The 21,246-nt window shown below is 43.7% G+C and overlaps 6 protein-coding genes across 6 annotated transcripts; 4 read left to right on the forward strand and 2 right to left on the reverse strand.

The window, feature by feature from the left end:
- Positions 1–1,099: 1,099 nt before the first annotated feature.
- On the forward strand, positions 1,100–2,545 carry BCIN_05g04120 (hypothetical protein). The gene is made up of 3 exons (XM_001559766.2): positions 1,100–1,281; positions 1,346–1,762; positions 1,811–2,545. Exons 1-3 carry the CDS (start codon positions 1,206–1,208, stop codon positions 2,458–2,460), a joined length of 1,143 nt encoding a protein of 380 aa, XP_001559816.1. The 5' UTR covers positions 1,100–1,205; the 3' UTR covers positions 2,461–2,545.
- A 3,074-nt stretch (positions 2,546–5,619) lies between these two features.
- BCIN_05g04130 (hypothetical protein) lies at positions 5,620–6,421 on the reverse strand. Its single transcript, XM_001559765.2, has one exon. It carries the CDS (start codon positions 6,313–6,315, stop codon positions 5,833–5,835), a length of 483 nt encoding a protein of 160 aa, XP_001559815.1. The 5' UTR covers positions 6,316–6,421; the 3' UTR covers positions 5,620–5,832.
- A 5,953-nt stretch (positions 6,422–12,374) lies between these two features.
- BCIN_05g04140 (hypothetical protein) lies at positions 12,375–13,517 on the forward strand. Its single transcript, XM_024692996.1, has 3 exons — positions 12,375–12,842; positions 12,954–13,170; positions 13,222–13,517. Exons 2-3 carry the CDS (start codon positions 13,146–13,148, stop codon positions 13,386–13,388), a joined length of 192 nt encoding a protein of 63 aa, XP_024548781.1. The 5' UTR covers positions 12,375–12,842; positions 12,954–13,145; the 3' UTR covers positions 13,389–13,517.
- Positions 13,518–15,584: 2,067 nt separating this feature from the next.
- On the forward strand, positions 15,585–17,053 carry Bcmdm12. The gene has a single exon (XM_001559762.2). The coding sequence runs from the start codon at positions 15,662–15,664 to the stop codon at positions 16,955–16,957; it is 1,296 nt and encodes a 431-aa protein (XP_001559812.1). The 5' UTR covers positions 15,585–15,661; the 3' UTR covers positions 16,958–17,053.
- A 116-nt stretch (positions 17,054–17,169) lies between these two features.
- Positions 17,170–18,318, reverse strand: Bcvps28. Its single transcript, XM_001559761.2, has 3 exons — positions 17,957–18,318; positions 17,670–17,906; positions 17,170–17,609 (listed from the first exon to the last, which is right to left on the reverse strand). The coding sequence occupies exons 1-3, from the start codon at positions 18,044–18,046 to the stop codon at positions 17,226–17,228; spliced, it is 711 nt and encodes a 236-aa protein (XP_001559811.1). The 5' UTR covers positions 18,047–18,318; the 3' UTR covers positions 17,170–17,225.
- Positions 18,319–18,445: 127 nt separating this feature from the next.
- Positions 18,446–20,991, forward strand: Bcnoc2. Its single transcript, XM_001559760.2, has one exon. The coding sequence runs from the start codon at positions 18,489–18,491 to the stop codon at positions 20,826–20,828; it is 2,340 nt and encodes a 779-aa protein (XP_001559810.1). The 5' UTR covers positions 18,446–18,488; the 3' UTR covers positions 20,829–20,991.
- The last annotated feature ends 255 nt before the right edge of the window (positions 20,992–21,246 follow it).

The following is a 21,246-nucleotide window of genomic DNA, read 5'->3' on the forward strand; positions in this document are numbered from 1 at the left end:
AGGGACTGGAACTGATCCTCGGCCAATTTTGAGAGAGTCTAGATACTTATCTAGATTTAAATTTCACTGTGTAAATGTGTTGTTGGATTTCGAATTCTTTATTTTATCGTCATCACTTTATTACCAATGGTGTTCACTCAACAGTGTACTAAGATAAATTGAGAATCCCTCTTTCACGAGACGTCTAATAGCCGCAAAGGCTGTATAAGCACTGAGTATATATGCAAAAACCATTACGTTCTCCCAGAAATTTGAGTGGGGGCATTGTATTAGCTTGCTACAATGATTCTGGGTGCTTGAAACGAACTACCCTAGCGAAGACTATCTACCTTACTAAAAAGTGTTGAACAAAGAAACGACTTTGAAAATAGATTTCATTTGATTAAAAATTGGGGCTAGAACTGTATAGGAGGTCTCTCATGATCATTTTAATTGTGGGCTTATTTTGGCGTCTATCCGAAACTTTCTCAGGACCGAAGTTTGGGTTCAAAGAGCTGTATAGAAGTTTTGATTTTGGAGCATAGAAATACAGGAGTAACTTTCGATTCAAATATTATGGAACAAAGTGATCGAAATCTCACAGAGCACAGACAGATTGTTGAAGAGGCTTTTATTTATTGATGTCTAATAGGTATAATGTGATGGGTCATCATAACCTGTTTTAAAATGCTTGGAGAGCACCTAGCTGAGGACATTGGTTTTGGATGAGCATTACCCGCGAGTTTGGCCCCCGAAACAATCATATTAAAATTCAGTACTTGATTGCCGCTTATACACTTATATAGTCCTAAAGAAGAAGGGAGACTGACGGCATGGTTGCTAATGGAGTGGAGAACAAATGGCGCCAGCGATCATTTGATGTCATTGGCACTATCCCCAGACTTCGGTTACACCCGAGAGTATAAAATTCGAAAGATAACCAATGAGATATCTTCAATACGAAAGCCCGTGTCAATTAGTCAGGAACGTAAATGTGCACAGACAAGCTTGATCTCGTCCGTGCTTTGAATCCCTTCCCTCAGCTATCCATTTCAATCTGCTCGTTGACAATTATCAACAACAATGTTTCCATAAGAGATTCTTCCTTCATCGATCCCTTGACTGCTCGTTATTCCGAAACCTTTAGGATCAATTCAGCCGGTTTAATATCAAATTTAGTGAAGGTGTAGTCGTGATTGAATAACACCTACATAGGAAAGGGCACAATGCGAGTGTCACTTCTCGCAATTGCAATGGGGTTTCTATATGGAATCATAGAAGCCTCCCCAGCTCGTAGATCAGGTAAGTCAAAAATTTGCTGGCTTCTATTTAGAAAGCATTTCCATATTGACTTATCCTCTCACAGAATCTGATGCAGTCAACTCCAGCGATTACTCCTCAACTAGCTCCCCTACTCCAACTACAATGGATACCGCTGGCACGATCGAAACACCTCCAGCATTAGAAACTCCTGCCTCGATTACAGATGAAGAATTGAATCCTTGGGTCACCGTCGATGCCAGTGGACATGCGTCAACAGTTACTCCCATCCTTACGACGATCAGTGGTAAAGTGACTACAAGTGATGCTGCTCCGGCGCGGTTGACTGCTACCGGCACTTCCTCTATCTTTGAAACGTTAACGACATCTAAATCTAGTGAAGCGGTACCTACATCGACAGGTGGTGGAGCCTTTGAGATCTGCCACAACCTCAAAGGAAAGTTTGCACCGTTTTGTAAGCCAGATAATGGGTCTAGTGTATATGTGGACGAGACATATTATGGTTAGTATTTCTATCTCATTGCATTGGGTGATTTTTGACATGAGACAGTTACTTGGGATACCCAGTACTTTGCTGGTTCGAACAATTCGGTTTTTATACAAGCAAACTATGTGAATGCTTCAGGCGGAGGGGTACAGGCTTTTCAATCAGCACCCACAAGTAATAATCTTGGTTTCATTGCTTGGACGATAGATAAGAGCTGGTTAAAGAACATGAAGTTCAACAACGTAACTTTGTTTTTCACACCCACCCAAAAAACGGATGTCATCTCCGTACAAGGACCAACACTCATGGTGACTACTTCTCCTGCGCCTGAACCATATCGCCAACCACCAAGCAAAGCTCCACATGGCGCTTCTCTCTATATCGCCCTTCCAACTATCCTCGCATTTATTGTTCTAGTCGTTGGTGGAACGTGGTATTGCAATCGTAAACGTCGCAGTATTGGGATGAGTAGTGTGATGGGTCGGCGCAAGGGATACGGAACTGGCTCAAAGAGACAGAGAATGGGGTTGAGGAAGAAGAAAGACCGAGCAATCATGTTGAGAAACCAGGAGTTAGCAGCCGATGGCCAGTATAGGGATGTTCCACCGTCAAGAGTAGAGGATCCGTCGATGCATTATCGCGATGAAACTGGTTGGGATAACGACGAGAGTTCTAGAGATGAGACGAGACGACAAACTGGATCAAGACTATAATATTCAAAATTGAATCCGCATGTATATGATTACGGAAACAGGCGTGCGATACAGACGTAAAAAACATGATGGCATGGAATTTTCATTGTGATTGGCTCTGGAGAGTTCGAGCTTGGAGTTGTTGATAAATTAGTATAATATTAATAATCTTTAGGTTCAGTGTCTAGGCCTTTGGCATTCGAACATTCTCTGAATACCAGAGCTCTTGAATCAACGAGTTTTTTTGTGAGCGGCAAGTTAGTTCCAACCCTCACTCACAACAATGGCAAAGAGCATCTATGGTGACTGGAAGTTGTACTCAAAATTAAGACGCCGAAGAATTTTTTGGTGTCTCAAAAACTTTCAACACTTAAACAAATTCGAGAGTTCGAAAACTCTCGTTTCTCGGAGTATATCCTGGGCTATTTGACACAATATTTGCGCTTTATTGTTTCGTAGATGCTTCAATTTCGGCAAGAATATTGTGTCTCGGAGATATTTCAAATGAATGTGTTTTCATCTATGCCGTCTAGGGAAAGGGCGAGATCTGAGCAATTTCCTCTTCCGGGTACATTTCTACAATATAGTTATGAAAAATTTGATGTCCTTCTCATCTCCATGAGTTGATTATCTTTGGGTAGCTACTGGTAGTCCGGTTACCGTCTGGGTAGATTGAAAGCAGTTGAGGGGTGGTGAGTTCGAGAGAATTCTGTGTACTGCTTTGTTTTCTAGAACTATTTGGTCTTGAAAATTGATATCTAGATGCGAGATTTATTACAATACGTTTTAGCTGACAAGCTGTTAAGCATATCCAGATTTTTGCTCCTTTGTGTGCATATTTCATATTTTTGGAGGCCAGATGAGCTGTTGAAATTGCAGATGGCATGAATCCTCGTGAAGCTCCCTGGAAGAAGATACTTCAAAAATAGAGCACGTGATAGAGATACTGCAATAGCACATTATATATGGAGTTCTTGAGGCTTTTGATTCTATAAGATGCATATACTCACCTGGTGTACATATATCTTCCAATTCGGATGAAAGACGACAAAAAGACGTGGCAGATTCTCAAATCTAGTTGAGTAACTCACGAACTGTCAGGTATGTTTGTATCCCTGAATTCTTTGAATTCGGCATAATGTATCGCAAGCTATCAACTTAGTATTCCAAAAATATATCCAGGGTCCGTAACACAAGATCACATTGTTACTCTTTCCTTCAAATTACCATCACATTTTTGATTCTCATTACATTTCGATCATCAATAGCCCACATATTCGCCTCCCCCATTCACTCACAGTCTCCAGCTACACATCCGCAAACCCAATATCAAAGAGCAAGGCTACGTATGCACCTTATCATTAAACCAACCTACTTCCCTCCCGCACATGGCATCCGTCCGTCACTCCACTTTCCTCGGAAAGAGACATTTGCATATGCAATATGCATGCACATCGGTATCCGATATGTGAGCTAATGCGGTGCGGATGCAGTGGTACGTATATGTAGCGAGGCTACTGCTGTGCTTCGTGTTACTGGATATGTGGTTGGAAAATTTGTTAAGGAAAATAAAGAGGTAGGAAGTGGAGGGTCGTTTGTATTAGAAGGACATTTTATTTGCGGGAGAGTTTGGAAAGCGAGGAGGGAATGTGGATATGCTACTGTGTGTACAAGGAATTTTGTGTATGTGCTGATAAGTAAGGGCTGGAGATGGTGAGTTGGTGATACGATACTCGATTGCTTGATGTTGGAGATGAATGAAGAGGTATTCGATGAGCACATTCTTCAACTTTGAAAACGGCAAATGAACAGATACAACAATATGACAATGCCGGAATGATAAGTCGCTATTTTTTTCATGTTTAATAAACTGCCATCTTCCCAAATCTATCAGCTTTCCCCCTCTCCCCCTTTTGCTCCATTTGTCATTGCACCCATATCATAGAGCTTCCATTAAATCCAGATTGAACCAAACCGACATAATGTACACCCTTAATGCAATGTTCTCCACGTGTTATTCCATTCCACCTCACTCTCGCAACCCTAACCATAATTTTCGTCATACCCATAACTCATGACGATGCGGTGAGAAGAAATGGATGGGCATCGCATCCATCTAGTCTTTCCAGATGGGATATTCTAGTATGGCATATCGACAATGTTTCACCTAGATCATAAATCTTGATCATTGCAACTTACTCGTCATTGCGATCTAGCAACCTTGTCATCTCATCACATTGAGATATCTAATGGCCCCCAAGCCAATCCTCTCATCCACTGGATTTAATTGACCGTTATCTTCCCGATATAGTATGCCAAAAGAATTGAAGAACAAATATACAAATAAATGATATTGAATAAAGGGCTGCTCCTCTGAGCTCTCTCGTATAATAGTATCGCCCCCCCCCCCCCCCTAATCCCCCATAAATACCCCATCGGTAGTTTAGTTTCACGATAATCTGATGTGATGTTATATATCAATTTCATCTTATGTGAGAAACAATCTATTGTAGAAAAACAGAGGCGCAATTCTGAATGGATGGAGAAGTACGACGACATGTATATGACACGAAATTGTTGAAGAAAGAATTCCGATCCGTGAATGGCTGGAAAGGTACGAAGAGACCAACACATGGAGTGTGTGACGTGAGGTAAGATTGATCTACCGGCTATGGGCCTGTGGTAGTGATGCGACGCTGATGTGAGCTCAGAAAAACAAAACGTTGGTAAGATACCTCATCTACCTCGTCTACCTCGTAAGCAAGAATAGTTGAATGCTGACGCGACGAAACACAAAAACGGTAATGTTCACGTGATGAAGTTATCTGCGTCTTGATCACATTCTATTTTCGTGCAATGGGATTCCCCAAACTTGGCAGAACTTAGGTTTAGGATTCTTAGGTCGAGGCCCAAAGATTATCAAATGCATCGGACTTTGAATTGATACCGAAGATTCCCAAGTGGTCGTTACTACCTTGCGATCCTGATCTTCTCTCCCAAGAATGATGAAACAAGCTAAGTAGATAGCTAGCGAAATAGGAAAGAAAGCGAGAAAACTGAAAGTGTGAAATGCAAGAAAGATTTCGTGATTCATGACTCATGACCAATACTCCTTTGAGACGAGAACAATACTTTACAAGAAGTCCTTAGTGCGTGCGAATTTCCATCCCGCCTGCCGCATGGTTAATCACCCCCCCCCCCCTCAATTATCAACCCATGTATTCTCAAACCCGAACTCGCCGACCAAATTCAACATATCTCATACTCCATATCCCAATATTTTAAGCTCATCTGCACATCCGCAATGATACCACATCAAGCGTGTGACCAAAATTGCCGCAGTAACCGCAAATCATGACCCCATTCACATCATCCATAGCCACAGAACGCCATCTACTCCACCACCTCTTCACTCCAATCACCCGAACCTGCCTCGCCAAAATGAACCGGCCCCAACCTCAAAAATCGCCTTGAACTCATCCCCTTTGGCAAATCCACAGTAGAAATCGTGCTATTGCTTGCCTCACTACTCATGCTCTCACTCCTAGACGCCTTTCCCACTTCCTGCTCAATATCGCCCAAATTCTTGGCACGACCATCCTCATCACTAGCTCCTTTCTCACCGAGCTCCTTACCCCCAACTCTACTGCGCGTCTGATCTCCCAGCTGGCGCGGCGTCAAAGCAGCAGGTATTTTGGCCAACTGAGCCACGGGATAACCAGCCGAAGTCTTCGGAGCCAGATACAGAAACGAATGCGAATTCTGACTCGCCTCTTCAGCGGCGGGAACAAAGTTTTCCTGCCCGCTCGTGGCGAGAGCCTGGATTTCGGAAGCATGCATGGAAGCTCCTGCATTTGTTGGGATTTGGGAGGTCATTTTCTGGGTGCGGATTTGGTAATGTGATTGAAAGAGCTTAAATAAATTGAATACGAGAATGCTCCTGAATGCTTAGCTAGGTATGCTATTCTCCTTTGCTGTGTCCCGGAGAATTATTGAGGTGATTTTGGGGGAAGGATTGCGGGAGAAGTTGCTTGGAACGTGTGACGGGAAGGATGCTGTACGAGCGAGATGGGGTCGCAGAAGAGGTCTAAGGAAGGAGGTGGACAGGATTTCTGGGTTTGGTGTGGATGAGATGGGATGAACTTTTTAGGGGGAATTAAAGAGATTTCGGGTTGAGAGTAAGAAGAGAAAATGTTCTGGAAAAGAATGACACAATGACACCTTTCTTTTATGGTGTGATTTCCACAAACTACTGAGCCTTCAACCGCGGTTGGAACGACTTGAAAGATTTCAACGCCGAATCATGCAGGATTAACGCACGTGGAAGAAGGATTGGCCAGACGATGAATAATGTGGTAATTGCGTAATCCAAAGTAAGAAGTATGATTGCGAATCAAACTAGTTATGTCTTTTTGAAGCAGATTGAAAACGTCATTATTCATGCAGATAATGAAGATATATATTGAGAGCATAGCTACGACGACGACACAGCCAATTTCCTAATGAGGAAATGTATGTTGTGAAGTCACGAAAACAAACAGGTTCTTCCAAGCTCCCTCGTTCAGTCTGCGATTCAAGGCTTATTAACATTCTACTGATTGGATTGACCCCGCCGTCAAGAATAAAGATCGGAAGAGGGGACTCCACACAAAGTAAGGAAGTAGCGTCAGGGGTATCCGAGCTTAAGATAATGCCGAGGTTAAACCATTTGCGCTTGTAGATTCGCAACCCTCAATATGCAAAGAAATACAAACTCAGACATTCATCTTGAGGTGCAAAGCGGACATGAACTTCATTGGGTACATTGTCAGGATATTCTCTCCTGATATCTCGGGGGATGGCGGATAATAACCAAAATGAGCGGGTGGAAGAGGATATAAACCGCTGGTTTCCTTCTAGCACGTCAAGCCACTGAACAATGTATGTGCATCGTCCCTATATCAACCAATTGACATAATGTGAAAGAAAGAAATGAACTTGGTTGATGAGTGAAATAAAGAGGGGCAAAAGACTTGCCACAAGCCTTGGGAACAATTGAGAGGTATGAATGGCGAGCGAAGCGCTCAGTAGTCTTCGAGAACATGCCAATGTCACACGCCGCTCGTACAATGCCATAGATGGCTAAACGCTGAGGCTGTGACATGAACGAGGCGAGTATTCTCCTATCTTCAAAAACAATGCACAATTGTTCATGGGAAAGTAAGGTATGACTCCCAAACTGCCAACACGAAAACCAACTGTGAATGAGTGTGCCGATTGAAAAATACAAATTGGAACTCTCGTAAAATGCAGGAAAGGGAAAGATGTAAGTAGAAATTTGCCTAAACCAAATATCTCAGTTCGACTTGTTGCCGGACTTCATCCAGAATGCGAGAAGATCTTCTCTCCTTTTTCTGGCGAAAACACCGCACCACCAACAAAAACCAACAGGGCCCTCCTATTCTCTACCATGGGCTCAGCCTCAATTACGAGACGTCGGCACATAGTCCATGAAGATGAACGAGCACTAAGAGTCATTGAACCATGGAATTGGAATATATTTAGTCACGTGATATCAAGCTGACCATATACCAAGGCAGACGGGCCTCGATTTGGGCCTCGAGAATTGTGATGGTGTGCTGATTCGATGTGTTGCAAGACTCACTTATGCAAGAGCGGATTACCTTCTATTAATGATGAAACGGCTGAGAGAGCTAAAATGCATTGCGGTTTTGCTATACAGTCAGAAGGCATGCATGCATGCTTCAATACGACGTCTTGTCCATGAGCCGTAGTGTCCATTTTTTTGGGCAAACCGAATCTCGGAAAAGTGCGAGTAGAGTAATGTTTGATAGCTAGAATTCCCCTGCATTCCCTCCGGCCTCTTGACGATGACTATGATCCGTCTTACTATGCACCACGCCCAGAATGTGATTGTGATTGATTATGAATGTTCTAGACGGCGAAGCTCCGCTATGATATCTTTCTTCAAGTTTATGTTATCTCCGTTATTGCAGGGCATAGCATAAACGAAAGTTATGGTGACCCGGTTGTCTTCGGATGCATGCACTCGTGTTACGCGACATGTAGCTATGAGCATATCTCATTCTGAAAGCATCATCATTGGTGGATTTCAGAAAGATTATTGGACAGGAGTGAAATCATTTTTACTTTCTTTCCCAATGAATACACGATCCGATTCCGAACTCTCATCAGGTCCGGAAAGGATCAAGGTTCCTATGGGGCAAACCAGAGAAGAATGTGAATGCAAGTGGTGTTTAAAGAGATTTTGTCGATCTATGCTCCTGTGCGTGTTCCTGATAATGTCACCGAACCATGCAAGAAAGGCGATTGCACATTCTCTTGTCTTTCTCTTTGCCTATCCGGTATTCACAAGACTTTCATTTCATGATGTGTAGTAGTAAGTCGTAGTGGTAGGTGCGTTGTCTACTCTCCTGTGGTTGTTTTTCGGAGTTCGGAGGTAAGTGGGACGTTTTAAATCGAATAGTATTTAGTCTAGGGTACGTTAGACAAGGGAACCTAGTTGAAGTAAGGTGTCTACTCCTCTAGTGTCTACGAAGTAGTGTTTTTTCTAGTATCTGGTGTCTAGTGTCTAGTGTCTAGTATCAATTGACCAGTATTAGCATTTCACATTTCAAATTCTCCTCCCTTCGGATCCGGAACCGTTCTGAATGTCTCGAGTGTCTCCGTCTAGGATAGTTAGTAATTAGTTAGGCACATTGCAATATGGAAGAAAGCCTCCCCCGGTGCCCGTTTCTAAGAAGTTGCTTCATATTGAAAGAACCCCCTTGCTCAACTTCTTGTGCTACCATCACTTGACGCGGTCTTGCTTACGAGAAAAGTACAAGGATATTGAACAGTCATTCTCCTTCTTCAATTTCACACTCATTAGCCTTGTTTTCCTCAGACGATACATCAATAATCATTCCACCGGCGTCTATTAATCGCCTCCAATTCGCTGTGCCGCTAACAAACGGACGTCACACATGAGTTCCTAGAATTTTGAAATTATCCGGTGTCTATCACATTGCTTATCGAAGGTCGACACTGGTTGATCAGACCATCACCCTATAGCTAATGTAATTTCAGCCAGGCAGCCTGGAGGTAGCAAGCCAAGGGGAATTTCAAAAATTGGAACTCGAAAGGCTCAATCGAGTCAAGATCCTGTATGTCTCCCTTCGCAGAATTAGTCAATCATCTCCCGTATCTGACAGCGGACACGACTGTGGGTACCCGTCGTCAAAATAACATGACGTCGGAACCCTGCAGAACGAATGGTCTTGTGGCCCCTTGTGACTTGACAGAGTATTGCGGGAGGCTAAAGTGCTGTGATGAACCACGCATATTAAGTTTGAAGCCGTTGGAATCCTTTACATCCCCCATTGTGGAGTCAAGAAATACCTTAGTGCAGGTCGGGAGGCCGATGTGCGGGCCGGTACCGACTGAAGACTGCAATATGACCTGCTTCAGAATATTGGATATACATTCCTGTTCCTGTTCCTGTTCCTGTAGGTAGGTAGTCTTGCATTGACCGAATCTTGGCCCGTAATTTGATGGCCCGTACCTACATACATTCGTTACACAATAGCCACCTTTGAGGGAGCCGAGATCCTTCTCAGATGCGGTGAACTTCTTGCAACATCAATGAAGAAAATAATTGGTACTTTAAACCATCATTTTTCATCCATTCATCATCTTTTGACTGAAGAAAACCCGAGTCCTACTGGCGATCTGTGCCTGGTGCCCCCGGAACAGGCCGTCCAGAAGATTGCCTAATCCAGTCGCAGAACCCTCCTTCGACAGCTAAGAGTGCCGTATTGTGATCCTATTCAGGGATAACATCTTAGATGAGAGATGGAAAAGGAGAGAGTGAAGACGTTGCCGCGAAAGTGCATGACATAGTGGCGTTTCTGCCAACAATCGTAGAATTCAATCAATCACGCATGTAAAAGTCCGGCCACCTGCCGATGTGAAATGATTCAGCCGTAGGGCAGAGTTGTACTAATTGAATGGGTACGAACGGCGAGCTGATGAATATGTTGGTGATCAGTCCTCGAGGGGCCAATTGTAACCAAGATCGCGGCAACTCAACGTTGGTGAACGTTGGACTGACCCTAGCGATGCAAGCTAAAAAGGAATAGAAAATATGCATAATTGCGGCTGTTGGGTAGAATGTTAAATTGTAAAAGATGTATGAGAGAAAAATAGGGTACCGGTTAAGATTACCATATATATAAAAATTGTTTGAATTGTTGGATTGGTTGTAGATTCTGAATTTTTTTTTAGAATCTGCCGAGTCCCCCAAATCCGTCAGCAAACAGGGCCGACGGTTGAAGGTGGACCGTAAGAGAAAACAAGGTCCGAGGCGCTCCCGCAATTGAGTTTTCTCTAGGTTTAAAGGTTGGACTTGTCACCTAGCACTCTATTTAGCTTTGTTGGTTGAATACGTCTGATGCAATTAGTCAACCCAGCCCTACAGCAAGATGATCCTTTCGTCGGTTCCCGTTGTCGCAAAAAAGCGAGAAAAAGCTTCGAGAAGCCTTACGTACTTGAGTAGCGAACGAAAGCTTTGCTGTGCCTTGCTCTGAATGAATGGAAACTCAATAACTTAATGCTCTTAGGGTGTGATATATGTCTATTTTGGAACAAAAGTTGGGTTGACACGATCTCAAAGGTAGAGAAGCCTCTTTTCACAATGTCCGCTGACACATCCACATGGCACCCCCGTAGAATATGAATCATCTAAGGGTTCAAAGCGTCTAAAACCGAGAGATCTATAGGTGCTACGTGAGGTACTAAGGTAGTGAAAAGCCTAAGCCTGCCATTAGCATCGTAGTGTATGTTGTGAGCCGCAGTCTCTAATCGGATCTAAGCCGTTTAATTGGAGCATAGTTGCACAAAGACTAAGAGAACTTTCGAATTCTCGACCTTTGATTCGGCCACTGTTGCGACCCCATGCAGGAGATGGCACTCTGACGGTGGCTTTGGTCCTTTTTTCCTCTTTTGGCGGATAATCCATCTGGCTGTAGTTTGTGAATTGACCTGGTCTATAGTTTGGCCTGGTGTTATGTGGTGTGGCCATACTCGAAACAATTTAATCAGGATGATAAATGTCAATTTTATTAAGTGCTAGCTATCCTCCATACTAAGAATGAAACTAACAAAGTGTCTACGAGAAAACAAAACTGGTGGATTTTAGTCGAAAATGAAGGGGGAAAACGTTAAATCCCCGTTAAACGACAGCACCTAAGCCCAATACAATAGAGCGAGCACTGACTGGTGTGATTGCCTATAACCTCTATGATGAATTGATCTGTCAACTCCAGACCCCCAATTTCGTAAAACCCCCAACTTATCTCATTTTATTCACTAGATTATAACAATATTATGCAAAAGCATCATGGCACGATTTATTAGATTTAGCTCACTAGATAGATTCTATCTTCCAGTTATCTGTTCCCACGCGCAGGTTCGTTCAGCCATGATCTAAAACCGGTTAACTCAACTCAAGCTTGTGTATTGTGTAATCACTGTAATGTACCGTACTTGGCTCGAAATAGGTACAGCAATTATATTCCTTTTGCCCTTGGTCTCTAGTCTCTACTCTAGCTTCTAGCCTCTAATCAATCTGGTCTCTAGATCTACATTTGCTACTGAAGATGGTTAAGGGTCATTTAGTTGCAAGTCCCATTATTTGGTCCTTGTAACTTTTGCAAACCTTGCAGGTCCTTGCTGCCTCGGGTGGATCATCCATTTTGTAATTTTCAATAATCAGAACGCTTGACTTGTCCGCAACTGCATCGATCCTCCTTTCGCCGTACCTGCAATCTAGGATTGGCCATGTGAGCTTGCGCTTTTAGCTATGGCGCCCTACCGATACCATGTCAGCGATGGAATTGATACCTGCCCGCCCTACAACTACTCTCGCTGTGTTCCTCAATCCTCTAGCCAACCGTTTGCGCGGCGGATGACGGCTATTTTCTTGTTGGTATTCACGGAAAGCCTGGTATGATACCTCTATGGCTACAGCTCGATCTGCCAATTCCAACTACATCAAACCCCTTACGGAAAGAACTACCAACAAGAAGGCACACCAGCTCGTCGGCAGGCATCTTCCCCCCCTCTCAGACTGACTTCGTGTTGACATCCTGCGATGGATGGCAAAGCAAACAACATTTTCCAAATTGAATGACAGGCAGTACCGTTCACTCGGAATGGTACGACGGTGTATAAAGCAAGCTGCCGTCGCCCATGATTTTAGAGGTTCAACAGCTCCATCATCACTTCTGAATTCACCACCACACAAATAGTCTACTATCTACAATATATTTATCTGCCAGCTTTCCTCATATAAAAAGTTCCTCAGCAAGTACATCGCTTCACGCACATTCGCCATTGCCCAAGTAAGTACCAGACTTTACTTGAGCTTCACTTTTTTTTCCCTTAGGATGAAGAGTTTCTAGCACTTATCCTTGCCACTGATTTCCAATGCTAATTCTGATGTGTCTTAATAGGTCAATTCAAAATCTCAATTCCAAGCTCACGATACTTCCCCGAACAACCACCGCCAAAATGTGCACTCATTACGTTGTCTACAAAAGCTGCAACAGACACTTCGACACCAAGATAGTCAAATGTGCTGCTTGCAAAGCGAGTGGAAGTTGCCCAAGTGGACCAAAAATTGAGACATCCAATGCTGGAGAACCATGCACAAGTGGCTGTCCCTCGTAAGTAAGTGCGACTCCAACATTCCTGCTTAGTCATCCACTGATTTAAGACCAGAGAATATGCCTCCTCGAACCTTTAAACCATATTCAAAGGCGGCACCTCGGAATTCTCCAATCGTCTCCGACGGGACTAGTCGAGTGGAGCAGGATATTTTGTGGGCATCCGTGCAGATGAAGGGGTTTGGAGCTAGAGGCGAATTTAGAACAGGGTCAGATATCTAAGGGACAAAGATTGGTCATGAATCGCTGCTGTAATCATACAAGCATACTTGGGAGTTCATGGGACAATATCTCATTGTGTTGTTACTTTTGGGGGGTTTTCGTTCTGCTGTGGTAGATTTTTAGTCGACACTTTTTTTTCTTAATTACAATCGTCTTTCATTGAATCATATTGAATGTAGCAACATGTGAAGAGCGCACGAACGAGTGAGGCCAATTTTACCAAATATATATCAGCGAATGCAGTTTTGAACGATTCAATGGTCCGCTATCTCTTCATCAAAGTACGTACTCATGTTCAACTCTCTTTTCTTTCCGAAATTCTGCCAATCACAAAAAGATTATGGACCGCTGTGGAGTCCAACTTGAGTGAGGTTGAACAATTTGCCGTGCGGCTTTCTTGTGTAACCACAGGCCCCCTGAGAGAGCGCGACACCCGCCGTCTTCCACCGACTGATAGTCTTATCAGTCGTATTGCGGCTAATGTCCCGCAAGCAACGGGCAACGAATATGACATGGGCTATCACCGATCGATAAAAAAGGGGAAGAAGCGCGGTTGAGATTCTAGGTCCAGGGATGCAAATCCTTGCATTTTACATGCAGCTATATTCAATCATGTGATATGGCTGGTCAGAAATCAGGCAAATGCCAGTGGAGGCCTAACCCTAGTTTTCTTTTGGACCGGATATTTCCCTTTTCAGTGCTGACAATGCGGAGAGCAACCACATCTGCGATGCCGCTATCAACGGACTTCGAAATATTGGCAGTTCTTGATCGTGTCCTTCCTTTCACAGAGTAAATGAGTATGTCATCGCGCGTCTACCGCCTAAAATAAGGTGGATTGGCAAAGGAGAATTCTTTCGAGTAAAGATTCTGCACCACTCAGGCCGGTAGAGACGATGGCCAGAACTCAGCTATCAGCCAAGTTGTGGATCTGTGGTACCCTCGGGAGCAGCGAAGCGGCACGTACTTACGAGGAATAAAACTTAATCAACACAATGTGATGAGAAAACGAGGTGTTACATACAAATTCAGGAAAGTGCCCATCGTCCTATATGCAACATCGTGGCATCTGGAAATGACCTCCTCAATAGATAAAGCGTGATGGGTCGACAATTCGGAATCAGCAGAGGGCCTCCTCGTTGCCTGGCCTTCAAGGCCTAGGGGTACGACGGGCACTAGATGAAATTTTTACATGTAATGTTGTAATGTGATGGATTGTGCAGGGTAAGGTCATCCTTGCTAAATGTGAGCTCAAGGTATGCCCGCTTATGCCGTCAAAGAGTTTTACAAGGGGAAAAGAGGCGCCGGCTAATTAGACGCAGACTGGCGCGCCAAATAAATCACACGACAGAGAAGCTGAAGATAACTGCATACAAACTAATGCAGGTATATTACTCCATGCGTTCTGGTGGAAACTGGCACCAAGCCAAATATCCTTAGACAGATGTCATTTCTGAAACTCTTATGTGATAGTTTGTTGTCTTGTGTTTCAGACAACGTCATCCATATAACATTACAAGTTGGATGCTGGGAGCTGCTGGTGCGAAGAGCTGCGGCAGACGACCCGGAGTGGTTCAGATACTAGATATTCTCATTTCAGGTTTTGTGTCCGAAAGGATTTGGAATTTCCACCATGAATTGATGCATACATACATAGTATGTGAATTATTGTAACCAAGAACCAGGAAACAAAACAAATGATGGAGCTATCTTTTATTAAAAATTCAAGTGGTGTAGATCAAGACCAGGATTCCCTTGGTCTCTTTCCATCAGCTCGTATATTGATATTTATGGAGTAGTCGAATAATAAAATTATCCGCGGATGGAAGAAGTGAAAAGGAACAAAGCATAATTGTGAGATCGAAAGAAGAAAGCGGGAGTCCCGGAGTTCAATCTGGCTAAGGATTGCTTTAGTAAGCATTGGCAAGGAGCCATGAAGGGGAGTGCCGCTATAGCAATCAAATGCTGCTGCTTTAACAGCTTCCCCATCGTGATGTCAATTGCCTGCTCCGACTAATAATTGTCATTCTCGTCTACAAAACACAAAACATTTGTAGGGCATGAACAACAATGTCAAGTGGTAACTCTTCAACAAATCGACGGTGACAATAGTTCTTCTCTTTTTCCCTCTTCTCTCCGTCCAATCGACATAAGGAATGTCTGTCATCTGAAGCCGACAACAACACAAGTTCAGTTGCGTCATCACTATAATCAAGATTATTGATTGTTTGTTTGTTTGATCACATTGGAAGAAGAAGAAAGTTCATTGCCAAATGTCTATCGACCTCAACTGGGAGACGTTGACTACTGGACCTGATGGAATTGCCCTTGCAGAAAGGATCCGAGACTTTGTACATGCTAAGTTCCAGACCGTGACTTTGCCCCGCTTCATCAAGGGTGTCAAAGTACACACATTTGAATTTGGTTCAATTGCTCCAGAGGTTGAACTGAAAGACATTTGCGATCCCTTGCCTGATTTCTACGAGGATATCGATGACGACTATGTAGAGGATGACGAAGACGAAGAGAACTCTGAGAATTCTCAAACTGATGAGGAGAATGAAGTCGCAAAGACTTTGCGAGAAAGAAGGAGGCTGGACCGAGTAGAGAGAACAGCAAATGGTTCATCACACGTATCGACCCCTCCTGCATATATTGATACACGATATCCTGGACTGCGATCAATGCAAGCTTCTGGTGACACCGGAAGTCCCTTTTTAGGTGTTAGTACACCTGGTATTCCAGGTGGAACATCAAATTTGAGTTATTTTCATTCTCAATTAGCCAGTGGATTATCTGGTACTCAAACCCCACTAGCCGCCGTTGCCGGTGCACATCTACCTCAAGGATGGCCGGACCGACCTAGCCCATCTCTACATCTATCCGCGCTCCGTAATCAATCTCATACGCCTTTATCTCACACGGCGAGTGAAAGGTCCATGACTCCTCCGCAAATTGCGGATCTAAACCAGCAATCGCTACGCGAGAAGGCCAGTGTATCCACTCTCGCTGCTTCATCTTCAACGACCAGACCGGCAACTCGAGATGGCGTCCCCGAAGCAACGATACCAGAGGAGCACGCTGGCGAAAGCGAAGAGTCAACTTCACCACCACGGAGATTTCGAGAGCCCAAGGTGGAAGATCTTCAGACAGTATTTCGAGTCCGATACTCTGGAAATATACGACTTTCACTCACGGTCGATATCTTACTTGACTACCCTATGCCAAGCTTCGTGGGCATTCCAGTGAAATTGAATATCACAGGGCTATCGTTTGACGGGGTTGCTGTTCTGGCTTACATTCGCAAGAGAGCTCATTTCTGTTTCCTGTCGCCTGAAGATGCATACGCTGCTATTGGTGCAGATGAGAAAGATGCAGATGCTTCGGCTGGCATGAAAATGGGAGCTCTCCTGCACGAGATCAAGGTCGAGAGCGAAATTGGTCAAAGGGAGAATGGCAAGCAAGTACTCAAGAATGTGGGTAAGGTAGAAAAGTTTGTTCTTGAGCAAGTCAGGCGCATCTTCGAAGATGAATTTGTGTACCCTAGTTTCTGGACATTTCTGGTATAACATTTCAAGGGGAACCAAATGATATTCATAAACAACTTCGACAATTCAAGATTATCAATTATCAACACGATCCACCGAATGGGTTGGAAATGAGCACAGCTCGATGTTGCAATCTCCAAAATCTAAGATTAAACCGAGTTAACTTGTGTGAATTATATCATGAGAGGAACCCGGAGCCCCCCGACCGGTTGAGCCCCTATACACAAAATAGATGTCGCTTCGTAGTTAGCATTTACACCGATGACTCCAATGACAACCGGGCAGACTTCTAAGCTAAGGTCGCCTTGAACCCTTGATATGCCGAATTCATGTCCAGTTCCAATTCTCGTGCCTTATCTTCACTGACCTCCTCCGTTGCCCTCATTTGATTCAGAGCAATGAGCCACTGAACAATCTTCCCCCTGCCCTCAAAATCTCTGTCCGTAACCTTATTTACACTTTGTATGACATCTGACAGTAGCGGATGTAGTTGATCCTTCGCCAATAATCCCAACTTTAGTGCATCCAAAAATGTTATGAAATCTTGTGTCGCTTCGAGAATTAACGTTCCGTTGGTACTGGTGCTGTTTGAAGTAGAGGCATTATGTGAGGGGGCAGTAACCGTGCTAGGCAATCCAATTCGAAGTCTCTCCGTGGCTCTTGGGACATCTATCTGTAAACAGTCATACTCAGTTATCACGTATTGAAAATTGAAGTTCCGGAATATACACACATCCCATTCATTTTTGAAGGTCTCTAAATCCACAAACTCCCTAGCTACACTTTCGTCTGCTAATATAGCTTTGTATTGTTTCAATAGTCGGTCGCAAGTCTCGGTGTAGTCCGATTCTGGGATCGCATCCTTAAGATAGGCTCTTTCGAGTTGATCTAAAGTGATTATGATACTGAATACTTCTGCAAGTGAGTCTTGGAGATCGCGTTCTGCTCTAGATTCGGCGAGCTTCACTTCCTGAACTTTGGAATAAGCTGGGGTATTCTCAAACAGATATAGATATTTACCTCATCCAAATTTATGGTTGCAGACAATGCTGTATTCGGTATATAGCTATGAGGAGTGGGCGCATACGCCGGCTGTCTGTTTTGATACATATTGTTTATGGGGTTCGATTGATATGTCTTCGATGAGCTTGGAGGGTCTATCGCGGGTTGTTGGTGGGGGGAAGCTTAGGCTGTCGCAATCGCGTCTGCTGTGCAACGAGTGACATTTTATAGCTGTGATGTCCCCGAATCAATGCACAAGACAAGCTTTATATGTGAACTCCCGTCAAGATATTATGATCAACGGTGCATTCTATCAGGAGGCTAATGTGTTAAAGAGTCCAAGGTACCGTCGATAACTGCTTTGCTGCGATGCAATCACCGTGGTTGTGATTGATTTCTTAGTTTATTGGAGATTCCTGGTAAAAGTTGCGAGGTTCTCACCGCTTTTGATATGCTATATCGGTACTAGCTTATCGCTGTAAAGATTTCCATCTCAAAAAAATCTTAGAAATTATTTTGCAATTTTGTTATCAAAAACTCCAATTCAACCATGGCGAAAAGTACCAAAAAATCCACTCGTAAATTCGAGAAGAACCATCTTAAGGATACATTGGAAAAGCGCAAAGATGGCGCAAAGTACAAGCAAAGACAACAAATGAAAGCAAAGCGAACGGCTCGAAATGCTAAGGATGCCGAATTCTTGGGAGGAAAAGAGGACGGGGAGGAAGGTTCAAAGCCTAAACCATCTGCGAAAGAGGATGCATTCGGAAAGATGAGCGTCGATGATTTCTTCCAAGGTGGTTTCGAGGTTCCAGCAAAGCTTGAGAAAAAATCAAAAGCAAAGAAGGGAGCAGAAAAGTTAGGAAAGAGGAAGAGAACTGAGCCTGAGGAAGAGGAAGAAGAAGAGGAAGAATCATCCGATGATTCAATTGGAGAGGCGCCAGTAATGAGCGATAGTGAAGATGGTGATGATAACGATGACGAAGGAATGACTGGTATGAGCAAGAGTGCCATGGATGCGCTCGCTGAGAAGGATCCGGAATTTTATAAATATCTCAAAGAGAACGACCCAGAAGCTTTGGATTTCGAGGACGATGCAGACTTTGCCGAAGTTGACGAGTTAAGTGGCGAAGAAGATGAACAACCAAAAAAGAAGAAACAAAAGAAGTCGAAAAAGGCAAAGAAAGAGGAGGTCGTAGAGGTAGAGGAGGAGGAGGAGGAGGAGCAAGAAGAAGCCGAAGAGGAAGATGCCTCTGAAGTCACTAAAGCAATGGTCACAAAGTGGAACAAAGCAATGTCTGAGCAAAAGTCTCTACGGGCCATGCGACAAGTCGTTCTAGCTTTCAGAGCAGCTGCACATGTCAATGAAGACGATGGAAAGGAGTACAAATACTCGATAACGAATCCTGAAGTCTATCACGAGCTCTTGCTTGCTGCCTTGAAGCAAGTTCCCGAAGTTCTCAATCATCATCTTCCGGTTAAGGAGAGTGCTGCTGGAAAAGTCCGAGTATCAACAGATTCGAAAAAGTTCAAGACTCTGTCACCTCTCTTGCGATCTCACATTACTTCCGTTCAACATCTCCTCGCTTCGCTGTCCGATGCCTCTACCCTCAAACTTACACTTTCCTCGGTCATACCTCTTCTTCCATACCTCTTATCTTTCAAAAAGGTTCTCAAGAATGTTGTTAAGACCGTGGTAGACATTTGGTCCGATGCCTCAAGCACAGAAGCAACCCGAATCACCGCTTTCTTGGTCATTCGACGTCTGGCAATAATTGGTGATGCTGGATTACGGGAAGCTGTCATGAAAACAGTATACCAAGGTCTGCTCAAGGGAAGCCGAAATACCACCATTCATACTATTCAAGGAATTAATCTTATGAAGAACTCTGCCGCTGAATTGTGGGGAATTGATCAAGGTGTTGGATATACAACCGGTTTTACATTTATTCGTCAACTAGCGATTCATTTGCGAAGCAGTATCACAAACAACCAGAAGGAATCATACAAGCAAGTCTACAATTGGCAATACGTTCATTCTCTTGATTTCTGGTCGACTGTTCTAGCTGAGCATTGCAATTCCCTGAAGGAGGCTGAAACAGGAAAAGAATCTCAACTTCGACCACTCATATACCCAACTGTTCAAGTCACCCTTGGAGCTATGCGTCTAATTCCAACTTCCACTTATTTCCCACTCAGATTCCACTTGATCCGTTCGTTACTTCGACTCTCGCGAGCCACTGGAACATACATTCCTTTAGCATCTGTATTACTCGAGGTCCTTAACTCCGCAGAAATGAAGAAACCTCCAAAGCCGAGCACATCTAAATTCTTCGACTTCACATCCAATTTCAAGGCACAAAAGTCCTATCTTCGTACACGAGTTTACCAAGATGGTATTGGTGAGCAGGTGGCTGAATTACTTGCCGAGTTCTTTGTCCTCTGGTCCACAAGCATTGCACTTCCAGAACTAACATTGCCGGTTGTTGTAATGTTGAAGCGATGGCTTAAAGATGCTTCGAACAAGAGCTCTGGAAATAAGAACAGCAAAGTTACCTCCATGTTTGTACTCCTCATTCAAAAATTGGAAGCAAACTCGAAATGGATTGAGGGAAAGAGAGCTAAGGTTGAGTTCGCACCTAATGATCGAGCTGGAGTAGATGGCTTCTTGAAAGGATTCGAATGGGAAAAGACTCCACTGGGAGCATTTGTTGTTGGACAAAGAAAGCAGAGAGAGGAAAAGGCAAAGATGTTGGAAGAGGGCAGAAGGGAAGAAGATAGAAAGAGAAAGCTGGAACGAGAGCAGGAAAAGGAAATGGGAGGTAGTGATGATGATTCTGAGGTGGATGAAGAAGAAGACTCTGAGGCTGGCTTTGACGATGAAGAGTAAAGCTCAGTACTTGTGATTGTTGTTATTTCGGAAAAGTGTTGGGAATATCTATCTCGGGAGTTTTGGTGGCCAAAGATCGCATACCTCTATGAATGGTATGTTGTATGACCAGCATTAGATGTGAAGCTATAGCCTAGTCTTAAAATGAATTCGTATTAATGCAGCTGGCTACGGCCAACGCTTTCTTATCTGCGACCAATCTATGCAAAGCAGACTTGTGATTGAATGTCGTAAGCAATTATGAAGTGTGTTCATACCACATGAGTAAGTGAGCTCTTGATCATTACGTTGATTTGTGCAGGTTTTCGAAACCAATACTGTATATTCAGATATCTGGGCACTTTTCCATCTCCATCGCTTAAGATGGATAGCCAATCAACTTTCGCGTGCGAATTTTATGATTTATGATTGGTCAATG

The sequence above is a fragment of the Botrytis cinerea genome, chromosome 5, assembly GCF_000143535.2.
Source record: "Botrytis cinerea B05.10 chromosome 5, complete sequence".
Lineage (NCBI taxonomy): Eukaryota > Fungi > Ascomycota > Leotiomycetes > Helotiales > Sclerotiniaceae > Botrytis > Botrytis cinerea.

Excerpts from the sequence above, each read along its gene's own strand:
- BCIN_05g04120 (XM_001559766.2), top strand. The coding sequence starts at position 1,206 with ATGCGAGTGTCACTTCTCGCAATTGCAATGGGGTTTCTATATGGAATC. Across the intron at positions 1,282-1,345 it reads CTCCCCAGCTCGTAGATCAG|AATCTGATGCAGTCAACTCC; the intron begins GTAAGTCAAAAA and ends ATCCTCTCACAG. Across the intron at positions 1,763-1,810 it reads TGTGGACGAGACATATTATG|TTACTTGGGATACCCAGTAC; the intron begins GTTAGTATTTCT and ends GACATGAGACAG.
- BCIN_05g04130 (XM_001559765.2), bottom strand. The coding sequence starts at position 6,315 with ATGACCTCCCAAATCCCAACAAATGCAGGAGCTTCCATGCATGCTTCC.
- BCIN_05g04140 (XM_024692996.1), top strand. The coding sequence starts at position 13,146 with ATGCACAAGTGGCTGTCCCTCGTAA. Across the intron at positions 13,171-13,221 it reads CAAGTGGCTGTCCCTCGTAA|AGAATATGCCTCCTCGAACC; the intron begins GTAAGTGCGACT and ends ATTTAAGACCAG.
- Bcmdm12 (XM_001559762.2), top strand. The coding sequence starts at position 15,662 with ATGTCTATCGACCTCAACTGGGAGACGTTGACTACTGGACCTGATGGA.
- Bcvps28 (XM_001559761.2), bottom strand. The coding sequence starts at position 18,046 with ATGTATCAAAACAGACAGCCGGCGTATGCGCCCACTCCTCATAGCTAT. Across the intron at positions 17,907-17,956 it reads CAACCATAAATTTGGATGAG|GAAGTGAAGCTCGCCGAATC; the intron begins GTAAATATCTAT and ends TCCAAAGTTCAG. Across the intron at positions 17,610-17,669 it reads CCTTCAAAAATGAATGGGAT|ATAGATGTCCCAAGAGCCAC; the intron begins GTGTGTATATTC and ends GACTGTTTACAG.
- Bcnoc2 (XM_001559760.2), top strand. The coding sequence starts at position 18,489 with ATGGCGAAAAGTACCAAAAAATCCACTCGTAAATTCGAGAAGAACCAT.